General features: G+C 60.7%; 6 protein-coding genes across 6 annotated transcripts; 4 read left to right on the top strand and 2 right to left on the bottom strand.

Moving 5' to 3' along the window:
• Window positions 1-2,794: 2,794 nt before the first annotated feature.
• On the top strand, window positions 2,795-4,204 carry VTJ83DRAFT_4519 (uncharacterized protein; the record flags this gene model as incomplete). Its single annotated transcript, XM_071011017.1, has 1 exon — window positions 2,795-4,204. The coding sequence occupies one exon, from the start codon at window positions 2,795-2,797 to the stop codon at window positions 4,202-4,204; it is 1,410 nt and encodes a 469-aa protein (XP_070865969.1).
• Window positions 4,205-6,250: 2,046 nt separating this feature from the next.
• VTJ83DRAFT_4518 (uncharacterized protein) lies at window positions 6,251-7,402 on the bottom strand (the record flags this gene model as incomplete). Its single annotated transcript, XM_071011016.1, has 1 exon — window positions 6,251-7,402. One exon carries the CDS (start codon window positions 7,400-7,402, stop codon window positions 6,251-6,253), a length of 1,152 nt encoding a protein of 383 aa, XP_070865968.1.
• A 1,421-nt stretch (window positions 7,403-8,823) lies between these two features.
• On the top strand, window positions 8,824-11,082 carry VTJ83DRAFT_4517 (uncharacterized protein; the record flags this gene model as incomplete). Its single annotated transcript, XM_071011015.1, has 5 exons — window positions 8,824-8,848; window positions 8,924-9,398; window positions 9,514-9,771; window positions 9,856-10,531; window positions 10,558-11,082. 5 exons carry the CDS (start codon window positions 8,824-8,826, stop codon window positions 11,080-11,082), a joined length of 1,959 nt encoding a protein of 652 aa, XP_070865967.1.
• Window positions 11,083-11,476: 394 nt separating this feature from the next.
• VTJ83DRAFT_4516 (uncharacterized protein) lies at window positions 11,477-13,005 on the bottom strand (the record flags this gene model as incomplete). The annotated part of the gene is made up of 3 exons (XM_071011014.1): window positions 11,477-11,982; window positions 12,084-12,309; window positions 12,397-13,005. The coding sequence occupies 3 exons, from the start codon at window positions 13,003-13,005 to the stop codon at window positions 11,477-11,479; spliced, it is 1,341 nt and encodes a 446-aa protein (XP_070865966.1).
• A 2,033-nt stretch (window positions 13,006-15,038) lies between these two features.
• VTJ83DRAFT_4515 (uncharacterized protein) lies at window positions 15,039-15,925 on the top strand (the record flags this gene model as incomplete). The annotated part of the gene is made up of 2 exons (XM_071011013.1): window positions 15,039-15,268; window positions 15,346-15,925. 2 exons carry the CDS (start codon window positions 15,039-15,041, stop codon window positions 15,923-15,925), a joined length of 810 nt encoding a protein of 269 aa, XP_070865965.1.
• Window positions 15,926-17,657: 1,732 nt separating this feature from the next.
• Window positions 17,658-19,739, top strand: VTJ83DRAFT_4514 (uncharacterized protein; the record flags this gene model as incomplete). The annotated part of the gene is made up of 1 exon (XM_071011012.1): window positions 17,658-19,739. One exon carries the CDS (start codon window positions 17,658-17,660, stop codon window positions 19,737-19,739), a length of 2,082 nt encoding a protein of 693 aa, XP_070865964.1.
• Window positions 19,740-19,789: the final 50 nt, after the last annotated feature.

Below are 19,789 nucleotides of genomic sequence, written 5' to 3'. Positions count from 1 at the left end.
GACGACGCGAAGGGGCCGGGTTGCAAGGCTCGCGCCATGCGGGAGGGTTGGAAAATGGAAAGGGAGCAAGGGCGGCGGCGGCGGCGGCGGCGGTGGTGGTGGTGGTAGTAAGAGTAGTTGGTGGTGGTTTGCAGAGGTTGTGGAGAGGCTGTCACGACGTATTCTGTAAAGTGACGTTGCGGATGCCCCGGACCCGTGCAGGGGTGTCGGGCAGCGATGACAGGAACGGGACTAGCTAACTTTAAACAAATAATGAGCAGCCGTGCCGCTTGACTCCTTGGCCAGCCCCGACGGAGGGACGGGGGAAATGGGCGGAGGGAGGGGCGAAGTTGGAGCTAACTTTCTTCTCGTGTGAGCTGTGCGGAAGCGTACTTGCATGTACGCTACTGAAGTATGACTTCTTCACGGCTTGGTGAAGCTCAGGTTGGTGGTTGGTCGGGTTGGCCCCTTCGTGTTGAGGCTGAGAACGTGTAGGTGGTGGGTGACGTTTGGGTTTCTCTTTGTTAAGGCTGCAAACGGGCACCCGCCCCCCCCTTTTTTTGGATCTCTCCACTGCAATGCGAAGAAAAAAAAAATAAACAACAAAAAATAAAAAGAAGGGAGGCAAAAGATGCTCCTGATCTACATACATACAATGTACGATACACGTAACGGGTCTATGTAACGGCACGGCTGAAGGGAGATAGGGAACGGAAACCAAGCCGCGAAAAAGCGAGCCACTGTGTAGGTACGTACGGTACACGTACCAGAGCACACGGTATTGCGTATGTGTGCTGCTCTGCTCTTGGTTGTCGGACATGAGCGGGCTCGCACGCAGATTCCTGACTCGCCTCGGTCTGAATTCTGGAACACCTTCGGTTCAAGCATGGACATTTCATCAATCAGAAAGGCTGCCAGCCAGCCCAACCATTCTGCGATCCGCGGGGCTCCTCCCCCTTGGCGCATGTAAGCAAGTTGACGCCAAGGGCACCCAATGTCACCAGAAGGAGATGAGACTGCCATCTGGGGCCATCTGGGCCATCTAGGCCATCTGGGCCATCTGAGAACCTGGGGGAGGGAGTTCGACGGAGGCGGAGCCATGGCGCAACGGTTAGCGTCCCTGATCCTCCGGGTCTCGTAGCCTGTGGCTTTGGGCAACACGGTGCTCCCCTCCAGGAGCGTGCTTGTACATGTCGCGTGCCGACCCTTCGGGCGGTGCGAAGCGTGGTTTGACATCGGACCCTCTGACAAGGCCTCACCTCCCGCTCACCTCCTCCTCTTCCCCCGAACCCATCGCATCAGCGCGAGGTTGCGGCCGTGTGGCGTGGCTTGTTCGTGCGTGTCTGCGTCGAAGGTGGTGGACCCCGATTGTCCCGTCTCTTTGCCTTGGCCCCCCCTTTTTTTTTTCTCTCCCGAGGCAGGGAAGAGACAGGACAGCAGGAGGGCGACAGGGCTGTGTTCCTTGGTCCTTGGGGTAATCCGACCACTCCCGTGTCTCCATGTGGGGGGTCCGACCCCTATTTCGCTTGGTGGAGACTGGCATTGGGCTGGGGGCTCTCCCACTGGTCCGATGGACCGATACTCGTTCCCAGCCACCCAAAGGCTGGCGTGTGCGCGATTGGCCGGAGACGGCCATGGGCGAAATTCCCGGGTCCAGGTTCCTGTCGTTTCTTCTCAGGGGATTTGTCCGTCGCCACAGCGGGCCCACATGGAACGCGCCCCTACGAACGCTTGGGGCGGTTGGCGGTCAAGCATGAGTCCAGGCTGCAGGTTGCCCCCTGGTTTGAGCGTTGAACGCTGACTTTTTTTTTTTGTTGCAGCCTGGTTGTCGATCGAGGCGGAGGGGAAAAAAAAGAGATCCAAAAAGAAGCGCGTGTTTTGTACTCAAAGAAGGATGGAAGACGACGACAGCTGAAGGGGGGGATACGAGGGCTGCGTGGGAGTCGAGGACTGCTGAACACGGCTCATCGTGGAACACGAAACACCACGACAAAGCCGCCCACCGTGTGCGAGTGTACATACAAGTGTGTGTTCTTTGACTTTCTCTATTTTCATCCTACCGTGTCGTGACCGCATTGCGTTGTCTGTCCTTGTCACTGCTGCTGTTTGCACACACCCCCCCCCCCCCCCCCCCCCTAGCTTCCATCACCAAGTGGAAAACGGGGCGCATGGCCTCCCTCTTCCCACCCCCCACAGCCCCCGAAATGGCAAGGGACCGGACCAATAACGATGGTCGAGAGGAGCGGGTCGGCGAGGGAACAGGCTCGAACAGGTCCGAACAGGCCCGCTACTTGGAGGTGGGTAGATTTTACTTTTAGGGGGCTCCCCATTGCCGGAGACGGGGGGGGGGGGGGGCTCGACATGGTCTTGGCCCTCTCTTTTCTCTCGCCCTTCTCTCTTTTCTACCTACCGCTACTCTTCCTCTTCTTCTTCTCCTATCTCACCTCACACCCCCCCTTTTTTATTCCTGATCTCTTCAACCACCCAGAAGAGCATTGCGAATCGACGGGAGCTCCCCCTCTTTCTCCGAGTCCTTTTCTCTTCTTTATGCCCTTCGTTTCTTGCTCAACGTTGTCCCCGTAACGTTAGTCTAATTTTTTTTTTTTTTGCTTTCTCTTTCCCATCAAGAAAGTTGATGCCGCTCGCTTTTTCACTCAGGGGCACCACCCGCGCCTGAAGGCCAGCAAAACCCACGAGAAACGACAACGAAAACGACAGACAGTTACATCCCCCTTAGCAAGAGTAATAATAGCAGCAGCAGCAACATCTTGCTCTAATCGACCTTTTTTTTTCTTTGTCGACTTCGCTGCCCGGCATGGTTGCCAAACTCGGCACGCCGTTGGGGGCGCCGTCCCTGGCGGCCACGGCGGCTCAGTTCCGGAACCGGTTGCCCACCCAGTTCCGGCGGGCTCTCCCGGTCTACCTCGCCGCCGCTTGCCTGATCCTCTTCGTCTTCAACCTCAACATCTTCCAGTCCAACCACCGCACCCCGCTGCCCGCCGTGGGTCGCGTGACCCAGCCGCCCGCCGTCCGGCCCGAGTTCCCCCGCAAGATCTGGCAGACGTGGAAGGTCAGCCCGCTGCGCTTCGAGGAGCGTGACCTCAACACGGCCCGCACCTGGCTGGCCAAGAACCCCGGCTACCGCTACGAGGTGCTGACCGACGACAACGACCTGCGCTACGTCGAGTGGCACTTTGGCCCCAACGGCTTCAACCGTCCGGACATTGTCAACTTCTACCGCGACGTCAAGGCCGCCATCGTCAAGGCCGACATGCTCCGCTACCTCATCATGTACGCCGAGGGCGGCGTCTACGCCGACATCGACGTCGAGGCCCTTAAGCCCGTGTCCAAGTTCATCCCGGACCGCTACAACGAGAAGGACATCGACATGGTCATCGGCGTCGAGATCGACGAGCCCGACTGGAAGGACCACCCCATCCTGGGCCCTAAGTCGCGCTCCTTTTGCCAGTGGACCTTCATGTGCAAGCCCCAGCTGCCCGTCATGATGCGTCTGATCGAGCGCATCATGTCGTGGCTCAACGGCGTCGCCAAGGAGCAGGGCGTGCCCCTGGCCCAGGTCGACCTCGATTTCGACCAGATCATCTCCGGCACCGGCCCCTCCGCCTTCACCGAGGCCATCATGGCCGAGATGGAGCTGCACAAGGAGGACCCCAACCTGCGCATCGACTGGGACCTGTTCCACGACCTGCGCGAGTCGAAGGTCGTCAGCCGCGTCCTCGTGCTGACCGTCGAGGCCTTCGCCGCCGGCCAGGGCCACTCCGACTCGGGCAACCACGACTCGCGCGCCGCCCTCGTCCGCCACCACTACCACGCCTCCAACTGGCCCAGCCGTCACCCGCGCTACAGCCACCCGGCGTACGGCGAGGTTGAGCGTTGCAACTGGAACGACGACTGCATCCACGCGTGGGACAAGAACGTCGAGGCCTTCAGCAAGCTGTCCCAGGAGGAGCAGAAGAAGATCATTGAGCAGAAGAAGCGCGAGCGCGAGGAGGCCGAGCGGAAGCGCAAGCAGGAGGAGGAGAAGCAGCGCAAGCAGCGCGAGGAGGCTGAGAGGAGGCGCAAGCAGGAGGAGGAGAGGCAGCGCAAGCAGAAGGAGGAGGAGGAAAAGAAGAGGCAGCAGGAAGACGCGGCCAAGAAGAAGGAGGAGGAGGCCAAGAAGCAGGCCGAGGAGAAAAAGGAGAAGAAGTCGGGGTGGTTTTCATGATGACCCTGGAAAACACCACACACCCACACCACACTCTCACACCCACACACATGCACAAACACACATACACACACACACACAACAATCCTTTGGAGTCCATGGAGTTTTTTGAGCGAGCCACGCAAGACTCGGCGGGTTCCTTCTTCTCCCCTCCCCCATCATGAGAAATAAAAGGGACAAATCCTTAGAGGCGTCGCGGCGTCACGACCAACAGGGCTGGAAGGAGAAAATGGGTTCGATGGCTCGATCGATCGACAAACGACGACGAATGACTTTGGGATTCGGCGCGGCGGCGTGCATGGAGGGGGCGCGATGGGCCGGTAGCGTCGACGAAGATGGATGGTCTTTTTTTGGTTTTCTCTTGGTTACCTTACCTTGCATGCATCAACAACCCCTTCTGTCCTTTTCTTTGTACATATTCCCCTACCCTCCTCCTCCCCCCCTTTCCCTTACCACCTCCACCAGGATCAAGGCCGGGTACTTGCTTTGTTCGGGTCGGTGGGCGTTGTTTGGACCGGGCTGCTGGGGACGACGACGACGTCGCGCGGCGCAACGTTGATGGAAGCGGCGGCGGTGCCTCTTACCTCCCCCAACGCTTGAAGTGGGCATTCATGTTTAGATTACATAGTTAATATATATCAAGATGATCAAAATTCTCATAGGGCTCCTTGGTGTTTTGTGCGTTTTGTGTGTTTGGAGAAGGGTAAGAATAGCAAACAACAAACCGCAACCAACCACAACCATCTCATGGATGAAACGGAACCGACGGATGGGACAAAGATCGGTTCGGACAAATACAGAGTGCAAGGGGAGGTTGTTCTCTTGAGATGACGTAGCCGATGATGGTCTTGTGCATGGCAGCAGCCCCTCCGTCTGCCACCTGAGCCCCCTTTCTCCTTACCGCGCGAACCCAAGCTTCCTAGTACATGCCATCCAAAATCTCATTGGACTACCGGAAGCAATCTGGTGCGGGTGAGCAGCCGTAGGAGTAAAAGAAGATCAAAACTCCATCCCAACCGAGGTCGGCCCAGTTCGACCCTCCCTACCCCCTCCCGCCTTTTCAGACCTGCGCGACAAAGCTCCCGTCGCAAACCCCTGCCGTCGCGATACCTCGGCCACAAGGTGCTTGGTCTGCATGGTAACGATGTAAATGTATATAAATATTTCAAGGGAGGGGGGGGGGGGAGGTATCACAAGTGAAATACAGCGGCCAGCCGCGACAAAGGGAACACACAGTCCACACAGGACGTAAGGCGCGGAGTGATCGAGTTGGTCGGTCAGTCAAAAGCAAGGAGCGTCATAGGGAAACAAAAGGGGACTCGGAGTTGCGGAGATAATATAGCACTTGGATGCTCATCGACGAACTTTCATCGGTCCGGCACAATGCGGGTGTCCTGTGCTGGAGAAGCTCCTGACCCGGACCATCATACCGCGGCGTGTAGCCCAACACGTCTCTGCACCGGACATTGCAGCGTCAGGTTGGACAGCCGAACCGTGGATCGTCCTTGATGTTGTACTACATCAATTGCGGCTCTCCCCCCGCCCCATGTCAATGCCGGCTTGGAGAAGACGTTCACCCGTGTCAGCCCAATTCCCCCGGCCGGACCTCGTGCATGCGATATTAGCGGCGCCCAACGTGCCGGCCAGACGACGACATCATTCCCGACGCCTCGGTATCGTATTTACGCTAATGTAGCCAGGCCACGTTTTGGCAGCCGGCAGAGCCTTGAAGATGGCTTCAGAACCCAAGTCCAAGGCAAACCACACGGCATTGTACCGTTGGGGTGGGAGGTGTGCAAGGAGGTGGTGCAACCCCTCCATGGGCCCGGGTGTTGTCCTTCAGCGACGGCAGATAACAGGACGAGATGACTTCGCGGCTTGGATGTAGGAGGAAAGTAAGCATGCGACAAAACACCAGAGAAACAAGAGCAAGCTTTGCTGTACGGTGCTATGACTCGCGACACCATCCGAACGCCCTCTCCGCACTCTCTATATCTTCTACGCAACAAGGGGTATGTATATATCCTCGCTCCGAGTATCCTGCCGCTAGTTCGACGCCTCCAGCTGCGGCCCATGCAGCGCCTCAAACTCCTTGCTAAACGGCTGATCAATGTACCCCACGGGCGACTTGGGGACGAAGAAGGTCGACCGGTCGTACTGGTTCAGCTCGATGCCCTCGCGGATCCTAAACGGCAGATCCGGCGTCGAGATCCAGTACCTCCCAAACACGGCCACGACCTTCTTGTCCTTGTACTGCTCATCCACGACCCCCTTGGCCTCCTCCGGCGTCAGCCCGCCCGCGATCAGCAGCGGCCCGTCAAACAGCCTCACGGCAAAGTCCAGGCTCCTCTCCCAGCCCTGCTGCGCCTCGTGGCCCAGCTCCGTCCTCTCCCGGATGAGATGCAGATACGCCAGCCCAAAGGCGTTGAGCTCGCGGATCAGGTACGAAAAGGTCGGCACCGGATCGTCCATCCGCATGCCCTGGAAGCGGCTCCACGGGCTCAGCCGGATGCCCGTCCTCTCGGGCCCGACGGCGTCGACCACGGCCCGCACCACCTCGAGCGCGAACCTCGCCCGGTTCTCGACGCTCCCGCCGTACTCGTCGGCGCGCCTGTTGCACGTGTCCTGCAGGAACTGGTCGATGAGGTAGCCGTTGGCGCCGTGGATCTCGACGCCGTCGAACCCGGCCTCCTCGACGGCGAGCCTCGCGGCGGCCGCGTACTGGCCGACCCGCGCGCGGATCTCGTCGGCCGTCATCTCCCGGGGCACCGGCGCCGCGGGGTCGTCGGGCAGGGGCACGGCGCTCGCGCTGTGCACCTCGAAGCCCTCCTTGCGGGCCACCTCGGCGTTGGCGGCCCGCCCGAGGCTCCACAGCTGCACAAAGATGTAGCCGCCCTCGGCGTGCACCGCGTCCGTCACCCGCCTCCACGCGGCCGCCTGCTCCGAGGTCCAGATGCCGGGGACGTTGTCGTAGCCGCCCGCCTCGCGCGAGATGAAGGTGGCCTCGGTGACGAGCAGCGTGCCGGGCAGGGATCGGGCGCGCTGGGCGTAGTAGGTGGACATGAGAGGGATGGTGGGGACGTGGGAGTCGGAGGCGCGGTAGCGGGTGAGCGGGGCCAGGGCGAGGCGGTGGCCAAGCGTGATGTTGCGCGTGAGGGGGAGGGGCTGGAAGAGCTTGGAGGGGTTTTCGGTCGCCATGGTGAAATCAGGATTGGTAGTACCTTTTACCCAGTGGTGGTGGTGGTGGTGGCGGTGGTGGTGAAATCGGCGCCCTTGGCCGAGAGAGGAAGGGTTGAAGGTGAGAGAGGCTCTTATGAGGCTCAAGATGGCGTCTTACCCAAGGACTGGCTTTGTCTACGATCAAGAGCCGTTCCGGCGACCAAGGCTCACTTTTTATGTGCCGGCTCGGGCCTTTTTGACGCAATACCGGGGGATGGGTGGATCACGCCTTGTGCTTTGTAATGGATGGCGTGTGGGGGTCATTCAGGGGCCGGTACACTCGGCGTTGACGATCGCTGCGCAAGGCTTATAAATCACGGCTGTGAAACCCGCTACGATGGGAAGGGGTTCGTTATGATTTCACAACCTTGCTCGGCAAACGGTACCTGTACCCACCCTACCTGTACCCCAGTTCCATTGTTTCTGCTCGGATATCGTGATTCTCCACTTGGATGGTCAACAACCGGCTTTTGCTGCTCCCAATGAGATGGACGTTGCTATAACGTTAGTACGTGTCACAACGTTCCAGGAAGTCCAGTGCATGTACGACTCTTTTATAATGTAGGAAAGTCTTTGCTAAGACAGCCATGAATCAACTCGTGTTTTGACGTCTTTGGCTGTTCCATGGGGATCCTGCCGAGAGTCTGAGGGGCTTATACGACGTCCATGTTGGAGAGAAACGGGATGGTACGAAGATCAAGGAGACTTCTGATCTTCCTTGGCAAAACGATACAAGGACAGTGTCTTAGTCTTCTAATGATATAGTGATATCCTACCGATGTAATGAAGCAACGTACCTCGAGATACCCCCCCCAGCATCTACATCCACGCAGTAGGTGGTATCTGTATATGTCAAGCTGGTACCTAATCCAAAGGCTGAACAAGAAAACATTGAACCTATCTATTAGCCAGCTAGTTACAGTAAAGCCTGGCAAAATAATGCCACCAAGGTATGCTTGATCTCATTACAGACTTCTGTTTATTTCCACCAGCAGAGAAACCTGAAGCTATAACAACTTAACCCAACGTTCTTTGAAAGGTCTTGCTTTATTGCTTCACGTAAGGAGCACGTCCTATTGTTGTCTTGCCCAACAACACAAAGCGCTCCTCGGACATTTTCAAAGTCATGAGATTGAGACTTTGATATGGACATTGTCAGATAAGAGCCCTGCCCTAAGGGCTTCTGTCTGCACGTTAGTACAGGCCGAAAAAAAGAAAACAAAGAATGGCTTGTTTTTTTTCTTGGGGGGGGGGGAGGGGGGGGCATACGATTAAACACGCCCTGGCTTTCCTTTTTGCACGCAGACAAAACAATCCAAAGCTGCTCCCCCTCGGCAGTCCATCCCCGGCACAATCACACACATACACACACACGTCCGAGGGGAAACACACCAAGAGATATGGCCGAGAGGAACGGCCGAGAGGGTCTGTGAAATGCTTCTTGAAATTCATCTTTCCCCATGATCAGACCGGTTACTGACGACTAAGCGAAAGAAAAAGAGACCCGCGATGCCGGCGGGTCCGACGAGATCGAGAACCTCGCCGGCCACCTGCTGGGCCAGGACATGCTGCGGGAGATTTATTCGTCTCCCTTTGAATTCTTCTACCTTCCCCCCCGCTTTGTCGACAACGAGGAACCCGAATTTCCTCTTGAACCACCTCCTCTTATCGACATCGACGACCTCCCCGACCACGCCACCATGCCTGCTCCGGGACGCAACAACGCCGATAAGGCCGGCAAGGCCGACAAGGCCGCGCCGGTCGACAGGACCGAATTCAACAAGGCGATCCTCGAGAAGGTGGCCGCTGCGGTGATGGCGGACCAGAAGCAGCCCGAGCAGCTGTGCGGCCACCATCGCGGCCGCCAGGAAATCCGAAACCTCGCCAAGCCGCTGGAGAAGCACGACTTTGCCAGAAAATGGGGCGGCCACGACCTCATGGACGTCGTCTGCGACGGTTCGATCGGCAAGAAATGGTACGTCGTGGGCGATCCCGATCCCCATTCTTGCGACACCACCGTCGGCGACGCAAGACGCCGTCGGCGGATGGGAAACGGCAAGTGCTGACCTGACACGCCGACGACGCCGCAGGAGCCTCGTCTGGGATATCATACGCTCCGATCCTCTGATGAGGGAGGACAAGGCCCACTGGGCCAACTACCAAAAGATGCTCAGCTGCACCATCGAGGCGACGCGGCCCGCCGGCAAGCAGGGTCCCATCTGCGGCAACCCCCGGTGCGGCGCGTTCGGCCATACCCTGGCCGTCTGCCCCAAGCCGACCGGCGTGGAGGACGCCGACATGGTGGGCTGCTTCTTTTGCAACGTCGTCGACCACGACGCGGACGACTGGTAAGTTCTCGCTGGACCACGGCTTCGCAGGAAATCAGGATGGACAAGACAAGCTCACCGGAACCGCGTTCCTCTCGCGGCCAGCCCCATGATGGACTGGGCCGACCCTCCGACCCTCATCACCTACCTCATCCACAACCGCGCCGGCCTCCCTCCGTGGCGCACCCGCATCGACTGGGTCAAGCTCGCCATCGACAACTGGGACATGGTCGACTTCACCAAGCTGCCGCTCACGCGCGCCTGCGTCAAGGAGCACTACATTCCGCACAAGGGCTGGGAGCACTACACCACGGCCGGCATCGTCGACGCCTCGTCGGCCGGCCCGGCAGCCTCCTCCGTTCCCGGCGCCAGCACCAGCACCGGCACCAGCACCAGCACCGGCACCAGCACCAGCACCGGCACCGGCACCGGCACCGGCACCGGCTCCGCCGTCTGCCCGATCGCCGGGCGCCCGCACTTCTTCACCGACCCGCTCTTCGCCGCGGGCGCCGACGTGTTCCTGCTCCGCAAGCTGGCCGGCGTGACCCAGACGCCCGCGGCCGACGCCATCGCGCCCGAGTGCATCCGCCCGATCCTGCGCCGCCGGGCCCGCGACCTCGCGCCGCCGCTCATGGAGGCCTCGCTCGACCTGTGCTACTGCGAGGCGGCCGACGCCTCCGGGCCCGAGGCCGCCGCGCAGCTCGCGCGGTCCGAGCACGCCGTGTTCCGCAACCCGCTGCTGCGGCGGTACGTGCCGGTCCTGCGGGCGCCGGCGGAGCTGGTGGAGCGGGCGCAGCGGGCGCGCAGGCGGAGCGCAGCGAGCGGGAGCGGCTGGAGCAGCTGCTGGCCAAGAAGGCGCCCAAGAGGGTGAGCAAGGAGGACAAGGACAAGAAGAAGAAGGGACGGCGGGCGATGAAGAAGGAGCGCGAGGAGCGCGAGCGGCGCGCGCTGGCCGAGCGCATCGTGGCGGCCATCGAGCGGGACTCCGTGGCCCGGGGCGCGGCCGACGACGCGCCCCTCGTCGGCGAGGACGCGGCGGCGGAAGGCTGCGAGGAGGAAGAGGGCCTCACGCTGGACGATATGTTCCGCCGGGACTTTGAGCGGTGGTGCAAGGAGAAGGAGGAGCAGCGGCGGCCGCACGAGGAGGAGTGCGAGTGCGACCGGTGCGAGGAGAGGCGGGCCAAGGAGACGCCCGTTTCGGAGCGGCTGCTGCAGATCGCCGAGGAGGTGTCGCAGATGTTTGAGAACCTCAAGCTGACGGTCAAGACGTGCCGGGAGGACGCGGAGAAGAAGTGCCGGGAGATTGAGGAGCGCGGGACCAAGAAGGGTTGACATGACCGCTGGTGGTTGACGGCGTCATGGCGGACGGACGCGGCGCTGGATGTAATAATACGGACTAGAATCGGGGATGCGGGCTGACAGTGCTCTCCTTTTTTGTTTTTTTCCCCCCATGTAGAGTATATACAATCGGACTTGAACGCAATGGTTACGAGGAACTCCGCGGCGGCGACAAGCATCCAAACTTTGCCGTCATCGCGACCGGACGGCCATAAGCAGGCCAAGTGAGGAACCGCTAACCATTCCGCCTTCGCCGGCGGTGTTTGACCGAAGATGCGTCGAGAAGTTTCCCCCTCCTTGTTGACAACCGGTATCCATACATTATTATAAAAAAGCCAAGAACTCTAGAGCACATTACAAAAACGGGTAATCACAAAAGAACCCGGCATCACACATGTTTCCACCCATTCGTGACCAAAACCTGCATCTCATCCACCACGCACCACCCGCCCTTCTCCTCCCTCGCCTCCACCGGCTCCGGCGTCTTGACCCCCTCGTACCGAAACTCATCCCACGTGTCCTCCCCGTCCTCGTCCCCCGCGCTTGACCTCCCGGCCGCCTTCCACGCCTCGATGCGCCCTCTCACCACCCTCTCCTGGAACCACGGCGTCGTCACCCACCTCGCCAGCCGGTTCTTCCACAGCCCCCACCAGATGGCGCCCAGGCCGACCCAGCTGGCGGCCGGCGAGGAGGGGTGGACCGCGTCGTAGGCGGCGCGCGTGTAGCCGACGCGGACGGCCGGGTTGAGGAAGACGCCGCGCGAGGCCGAGGCGGGGTTGTCGGCGTGGACGAGGCAGCACTCGGACGCCTCGAGGTGGGCGGCGGCGAGGGAGTCGGGGATGCCCCGGAAGCGCAGGCCCGAGATGCCGAGGAAGGTGCTGGCGGGCATGGCGACTGTTGACGAGCGAGCCTAGCGTTAGAAGCGGGGGAGGGTTCTGCAGACGACGAGCGCATGGAGGATGGATAGGGACGGAGGGGGGCATGGCATGACGTACCCATGCCGTTCCAGCAGCTGGCCACCGGGACCGGGTCTGCGTTGATCATGGCCTTTCTCGACTTGGCCGAGCGGAAGTAGGGCCACGTCAGGGTCGCGGCCTCGTGGCCGTCCGAGTCGCGAAGGGCAAAGGTGTCGTAGAAGGAAGGGGGCTTGCTGAAGTCGAGGGAGCAGGCGGCGGCGTAGCGGCCGTCGTTGGTTTTGAGGAGGGTGATGACGTCGTCGACCTGTTGTGGGTGGGTGTTAGCGCTTCCGGGTGCAGCATGGGGTCGGCAGAGGGCGATGGGGGACGACGTGGGGGGGGTGAATCGTACGTCAAAGACGACATCTCCCAGGAAGAGGACGTGCTCAAAGGTGGTTCCGTTCTCGGCCAGCTCGATCAGGGGCTGCAGCGACTTGTTCCGCAGCTTGGAGAGGTAGGGGATCCTCCTGGGCATCTTGTTGCCGTCGGGGGTGGTGATCCAGCCCTCGTCGGCCGGAGGGCCTTGGATAACGTCCTGGTGCGTCTCGTCGTCCAGCACCAGCTGGCTCGGCACGCCGGCCTCTTTCAGGGCCTGGTCGAGCTCGCGCAGGGCCCCCTTGGTGTTGTCCCAGCTCCCGCTCTCGTAGATGCTGACGAAGACGTTCTCGGGCCCCAACCGCTTCACGAGCTCCAGCAGCCGTCCGTTCCATTCCGAGCGGAGAATGTTTTCGTTGTTCCAGTGCAGGCTGGCAATGTACACCCGACGGGTCTCGACGAGGTAGGCCCGGGTTCTGGCGTCGCGGTCGGCATCGGCAAGGTGGTAGTAGATGCGGTGGGCTTGGATGACGGTCCAGAGGAGGAAGAGGAGGGCGACCCTTCCGGCCCAGCGGGAGAAGGAAACGGGCCGGCGTGTGCCGAGGTAGGAGGCAATTCGTCGTGCCTTGGTTGTTGTCGTCGTCATCGTGGACGTGGTCGTGGTCGTTGTCGTGACCGTGGTCGTCGTCCGAGATTAAGGGGTTGTTGACATTGACACTGGACGGGGGATCACGAGGGAACCGGCGACGAGCCCAGGGGTTTCTTGCACGAGACGGCAGGTGGGCAACGGGACATGGCGAGCCTCCGCGAAACGAAGACCGAGGCAGGACGCAAAGCAAGAAAAAAGGCTTTGGCCGCCGTTGGAAGGCTGCGAGCGACCGTCAGCACGAGGTGGGATTCCCAAGGGGAGCACTTTGAAGGATGCGCCAAGATGCAGCTTGGGAGCAAGGCTGCAGGGTTGCCTTTACCACTAAAACATGGGTTGTGGGGACCTCTGCCGGGGCGGGGAAGCGGTGCCGAACAGTGTCCACTCCGCTAAGAAACACGCTAACGGTGGCAGTGAACAGACAGCCTGGGTGTTTGTTCTCGACGACAATTTCCGTTGGACCTAAGAACAACCTCCTTGGGGGAGGTACTTACTATAGTTCCGTAGAGCCAGCTTGATTGTGCCACCTGAAAAAGACGTGAGCGTCATTCATTCGACGCCACCGTACCACTCCCTCCTCCGAAGACTGTCCTAGCCGCCCGGCTTGGAAACGGACCCGCCATGCCATGAGTAAGCCGCATACAGCCCCCTCCACCTCGGGGAGATTGCCCTGTCATGGATCTCAGAGCGTGCAGCGCACAACCCACCAGAACAACCTATGAATGGAGGGCCGACTTGACTTGAACCGATGAGCCCTTCCATGAAAGCGAGCTGCGGTGCTTTTTAAGACATTCGCTACGTGCCAGCCCAGAGCAGCGGGCTTTTCAACCTTGCCCGCGGCCGTGGCTATACCCCTGGTTGCCATGTGGTGTTAGAAAGTGGTCCCCGGGCATCAACAGATTCGCAGGCGTGGCAACGCAACAACAAATCTTGACAAACACAGGCGATTGATTCTATGGAAGAAAAGGTCCTCGAAAAGAACGTGTGGCTAAGGACCTATAAATACAAGGGTCTCGCTGTATGACTAAGCGAATGCTTCTGGTGTTCCTGCCATCTTCCTGATGCTCCTGCCATACCATCTTTCCAGCGCTCCTACCACACCAGTATTTATGGGCTTTCCAGAGGGTCCGTTTGCGCATTCGAATTCCCCATGCGCGATGACGTCGGGCTGCCCCACCGCCCCGAGGCCGCAACGGAGTCTCCCAAGAGGTCTCCAAGAAACAGAGGGGATGCCTCGGGCAGATTTTGGGCTGCAGGTCACCATCCAAGGGCGAAGACACGTTGAAATTGTTTTTCAAATAAACATACAAAGAGAGCGTCAAGTTTTGTTCTTTGTTTCTGCTGAATCGAAAAGATAACGCATCGTAACGGAGACGGGAGCCTTCAACCTCCCCTCGCCGTCAAATGTCAACCGCAGCAATGTTACCCCTGACTCGGATGGAGCCTGGCGCATGTTGAGTAAACAAACCTTATTACTTTGTGCACACACAAAGGTAGGTAGTGTACCTACCTACTGTAGAATGCTCAGAACCGCTTTGGAACTCGGCATTCCGAAAAACGAAAAAAAAAAAAAAAGAAAAAAGAAAAAAGCCATCAGACCCTCAAAGACTCGCCATCCCTTCTGGTACGACGTGCACGAAGAGGGTCTTGCTACGGATGCATCCACCTCTGACTGTTTGTCGGCTTCTTCCATGTGCATCCATGGACACGGCACTACGCAGTATGGAGAAGTGTTGCGGGTAACGTTAGGTAGGTTGCCGGCTGGTTGTCCGTGTTCCCTTTGAGCGCCGCCCCCCAACCCTGGTCGATTGCATGTGGGGCATGCCATGGGAATCCAACCCGCTTTCCTTTCTGTTGACCCGTCTTTATTTTCCTCGACGTTTGGCTCCAAGTTTCCCAACTCCACCAACCTTGAACCTCGTAGTTACTGTGTATTTCCTCGTCGAGGGTAGAAAAGCGCCCCCCGTTCCCACTCATTCAGCGTGTCCCCTCGCATCGTCGACACCTCTTGCCACCGACCCTCCTGCCTAACCATGTCACCCACCGCCCCTCCGACCGCTCCCGGCGACGCCACGATACCGGACGTCGGCCACCTGCCGAACCCAGGGCCCACGTTGAACCCGTGGACGGTGGACAAGGTGCTCGAGACGATCCCGACGGGGAAGCCTGCCGAGGGAACGAGCTCGCCGGTGCCCTACTTCCACCTCCTGGAGCGTCTCAAGACCACCAAGCGCGAGGGCTGGAGGAGGTTTGGGATCGAGCGGTGAGTTTGGAACAAAGATTCCGCCTGCAGCCCCCGTTTCCGGCTCCGGTGGCTAACGCGCGCGGCTTCTCTCCCAGCGGCGAATCCATCTCCGACCACATGTACCGCATGTCCATGATCAGCATGCTCGCGCCCCCTTCCCTCGCGTCGCGCCTCGATCTCTCCAAGTGCATCAAGATGTGCCTGATCCACGACATGGCCGAGTCCCTGGTCGGCGACATCACGCCCGTCGACGGGGTGCCCAAGCCCGAGAAGAACCGCCGCGAGGCCGCCACCATGGACTACATCACCCGGCAGCTGCTCGGCAACGTCGACGGCGGCCGGGCCGGCGACGAGATACGCGCCATCTGGCAGGAGTACGAGGACTCCAAAACCCTCGAGGCCACCTACGTGCACGACATTGACAAGATGGAGCTGCTCCTCCAAATGGTCGAGTACGAGAAGCGCGGGCGCGGGAGGCTCGACCTCGGCGAGTTTGCCTACGTGAGGACGGGCATCGTGCTCGACGAGGTGGGCCGGTGGGCGGACGAGGTGATGAAGGAGCGCGAGGCGTTTTGGGCGGGCAAGCCCCACCTCCGAGGGGAGCTGGGCTCCGAGGAGGGCGGGGTCGGGACGGACAAGAAGGCCATGCAGGACGCCTACTACAGCAAGGAGTAGGAGAGGCGTGCTGTCAAGAGGCAGTGGGGGTGGTCTTGTTTCGGGCATGGACGATAAAGGCGGTTCTTACAGCATGACGACGGATGATGGCGTTTGCATGATGCTTGCTCATGGCGCATGGGCTCTCTCTCTCTCTCTTACACACACAAACCATGACACGGGAATACATACATAGAGATACCCTCTGGGACACGGCAGGGTTTAGAGGTTGGGCAAGCGATGGCGATACATGGCGTAGCTAGACCTGGGGTATGGAGGATGACAATGTCGGAAAGCGCATCATGCATACCAACGTTATACGATACTCTACCTAACTGTGTAGGTGGGTGTCTTGTCAAGGGCTTGGCGTGCTGCAGCGAAATACACTCTGGTTCTGGACCTGGAGGATCATTTTGTGCCATCTCCCCGACCGGAGAAAGGAGCGAAGGGGCACGGAGCCAGTGTGAGTAGGTAGCAGCAGACAGGCTTGCTCGAATAACGAACGTTAGTTCTGCGCGGTGCACCACCATAGTTAGCGGCTCTCGGGACCTGCGTCCGAAACGCACAGCGTTGGCCCAATAGAATAGGAAACCCCCTTTCACGCAGGACGGGTTTGCGGTGAGGATGGCTGGGGAGCATCGTCCCCTCTCCCCCCCCCCCCCCCCTGCAGCCGTGGTCCAGGATGCAGCGATTGATTGGAACCCCACAACGCTCGAGCCGGAAGAAGAACCAAGAGAAGACGACGGGATGGATCCACTGTGGGGGGCGGCGAGCTTAAAGCGTCCCCAGCCTCCAAAAGTGTGGTTGATTCTCCAAACCCCAACTCCACGGAGGAATGGGTGACAAAGTTCGACGTCGAGAGCCATCATTGTCTAAGGTGCTGAGTCGAGGTGGTGTTGGTCATCTTTGTCAGGGTTCGGCGCTCATTGTCTTCCAACTCCTCTGCCCCTGAAAAAAACAAAACAAAAGAGAGTCCACTTCGAAGTAAACAACAACAACAATAACAAAAAAAAAAAAAAAAAACCAACAAACAAACGACCAAAGGCTTTGCCACCAGCCGCCATCCGAAGACCGACGTCATACCACTCTGCTTCTTGCTTGCAACAACGACAGCTCAAATTCGTCCCTCCCTCTCTGTTCTCGAACTTGGGTTGGTCCTTTCACCAAGACGGGAGGTGGTGGTCCAAGGACGACGACAACGACGCCTTAGGTCAGCGGGCAAGCTCTGGTTGGTCGCCTGGCCCAGCTGGCTGTCTTGTTGCTTCTGCTTGTCTCTTGTCGCTCGTCGCATACCTATCGGCACTGTTCGTCACACACACACACACACACACACACACACACATACTGCGTACATACGCGCACACACTCAGAGGCAGACCCCACCCCCTCACGATCACGCGCCTCCCGAGCGCATTCATCCCTCCCTCTCTCCCCCTTTTCGCTGTTCCTCGAGCGCAACGATCCAAGACCAGCGAATCCGGCGATACAGCACCTCCCCTCCCCCCCTAATCGCGATCGAGATCGAGATCAAAGATCGAAATCGAATCGTCTTCACAACGACCTTGGACCTCTGTCCCTCTCCATCGCCCGCGCTCACCGAGCTGAGCCGCTCGGCCTTGTGCTCATCCCGGATCAACATCGATATCACCACCGACGCCTACATCGACATCAACATCGACATCGACATCGGCATCGACATCGCACCCACCTCTGCGGTCGCCTCCTGAGACCCGAGGTCCGACAGGGGGCCATCATGTCGTTCGCAACGCAGTTCCAAGCTGCCCAGAGCATGGCCTTGGATTCCTCGCCCGCTGCCGGCCAGCCCCTCCACTCCAACCTCTTCCGGCCTCCCCCGTCGCCCGACGGCTCGAGTTACAACCTCGCCAAATCGACAGGAAGCCTCTTCTCCGAGATATCCATGTCCACGCCGCAGCATGCGGGCCTGCCCATCAAGCGGAAACGAGCGAGCACGAGAGGAACGTCGCCCCAGGGCTGGCGCACGACCCGGGACGGCGCACACGATGCGCACGAGGAGAGGGCCAGGGAGTTTCGGTACACGCTCGCGGGGCAGATCAGCACCACGCCAGGGTCGGCGCCGGCGGGGGCCGAGAACGGAGTCTTGGACGACAGCGTGTACTCGGACGTCGACTACCGGAGAGCGCTGGGGCCCAAGGCCGACCTGGCCGACTCGCCGCCGCTGGGGACATCCCCGCCCAGCGGCACGACGGCTCCCGCGCCGCCCCAGCTCATACCGTGGAACCTCTTCAGCCTGCAGACCTTGGGAGACATGGTGGGCAAGGTGTGGGAGTTTTGCAAAACGGGCGCCTTCAAGGGGTTCCGAGCCGGAGGCGGACAGGCGTACAACCAGAACGGCACGACGGTGACGGAAACGGCCGCCGCCGCCGCCGCGACGGAAATCGACGAGAAGTCGTGGGCGCCCGAGTCGGAGCCCCCGCCGCCGCCGCCGCCGGCCGACGAATGCCCCCCGGCCGTCTACGACACGCCAGGATGCTTTGCCCAGCCAGCACAACCGCAACCGCCCTCCTACTCGGCGCATCCCGAGCTGGACACCCCCGAGCCGACCCCCGAGCCCGCCGTCAAGCGCCGGCAGGTCAGCGCGAACAACGACGAGCTGCGGAACTGGGTGGTGGTGGACGACGAGCCCGGCGAGCCGGCGCAGCCAAGGCGCTTCGCCGCCGAGGTCAAAGCCGCCGCCGCCGGCCGTCCCGGCGGCCTCGTCCGCCCACGAACCGGCTACTACTCCCAGGTCGGCGTGAGCAGCCATCGCCGCATCTCGGCCCCGTCCCAGCGCTTCGGCGGCAGCGCGGCGACCCTCACGCGCGGCATGGCCGCCCGCCCTCCGCTGCGCCTCTCGCACGCCACCGCGTCCCCCGCGAGCCCGCCGAGCCTCTACGCGCCGCGCGAGCCCGCCAGCTTCGCGTCGCCGCGTGCCTCTCCGGCCTCGCGCTCCACCCCGAGCCGCATCCCCGTCGCCGTTCCGTCGCCGTCCCATCCGGGCCCCCAGCAGAGCTACAACCCCAATCCCTTCGCCTTCTCCACGCCCACCCCCGCCAGGCCCGCCTCGCCAGCCCCGTCGGTGGCCAGCCTCACCCTCAGATCCTCCACCACCGCCTCCCGTCCTTCGAGCCGCCAATCCCTCTCCCGCGGCCCGGCCGGCCGCTCTCCGACGTCCCGCCACAGCCTCGGCGGCAGCCTGACCCTCTCCGGCGGCGGCGCCGCCTCGTCCAACGGCGTCAGCAAGCCCCTCCGCGCCGGCTCGCCTCCCAAGCTCGCCTCGGGCCACCGCCGCAACCAGTCCTCGTCGACCGGCATCCCGCGCGCCTCGCTGCGGCTCGCCAAGCCCAAGCCCGAGCACGTCATCGAGGCGGTCAAGGCGAGCCCGAGGCTCGACGCCGAAGCCAAGCACCTCGCCAAGAGGAGGCTGGCGGCCGAGATGGACGCCGACGCCAAGGTCGACGCCTTCAACGCGAGGCTGCTGAGCATGATCCGCCAGGGCAAGGAGGCGCTGGGGACCAAGGTGGAGGTGGAGGACGTGAGCGCGGACGTGGACATGGACATGGACATGGACATGGAGGGCGACGATGCCGATCCGTTGGGTCCCGACGAGTACGAGGACGATCTGGATGGCGGCGGTTATGGCGGCGGTTACGGCGGCGGCGAGGAATACGAGGAGCTTGGGAGCGCGGGGGCGGTGCCGGTCGCGGGGGATGATAAGTTTCCGTTTGTGGGGAGGAGGAGGACGACGACGATGACGAGCAGCCGGAGGAGGAGCGCGCTGGTTGGGGACGGCGGGTGGGAAGATGATGATTTATGATGACGATGCATGATGCCGGGTGTTTTTTTTTGTTATGAAACATTTCTCGC

This window comes from Remersonia thermophila, chromosome 4, assembly GCF_042764415.1.
Source record: "Remersonia thermophila strain ATCC 22073 chromosome 4, whole genome shotgun sequence".
In the NCBI taxonomy this organism is placed as follows: Eukaryota; Fungi; Ascomycota; class Sordariomycetes; order Sordariales; family Chaetomiaceae; genus Remersonia; species Remersonia thermophila.
Note: the sequence above shows the minus strand (reverse complement) of the source record. Positions and strands in the feature narration are given on the sequence as shown.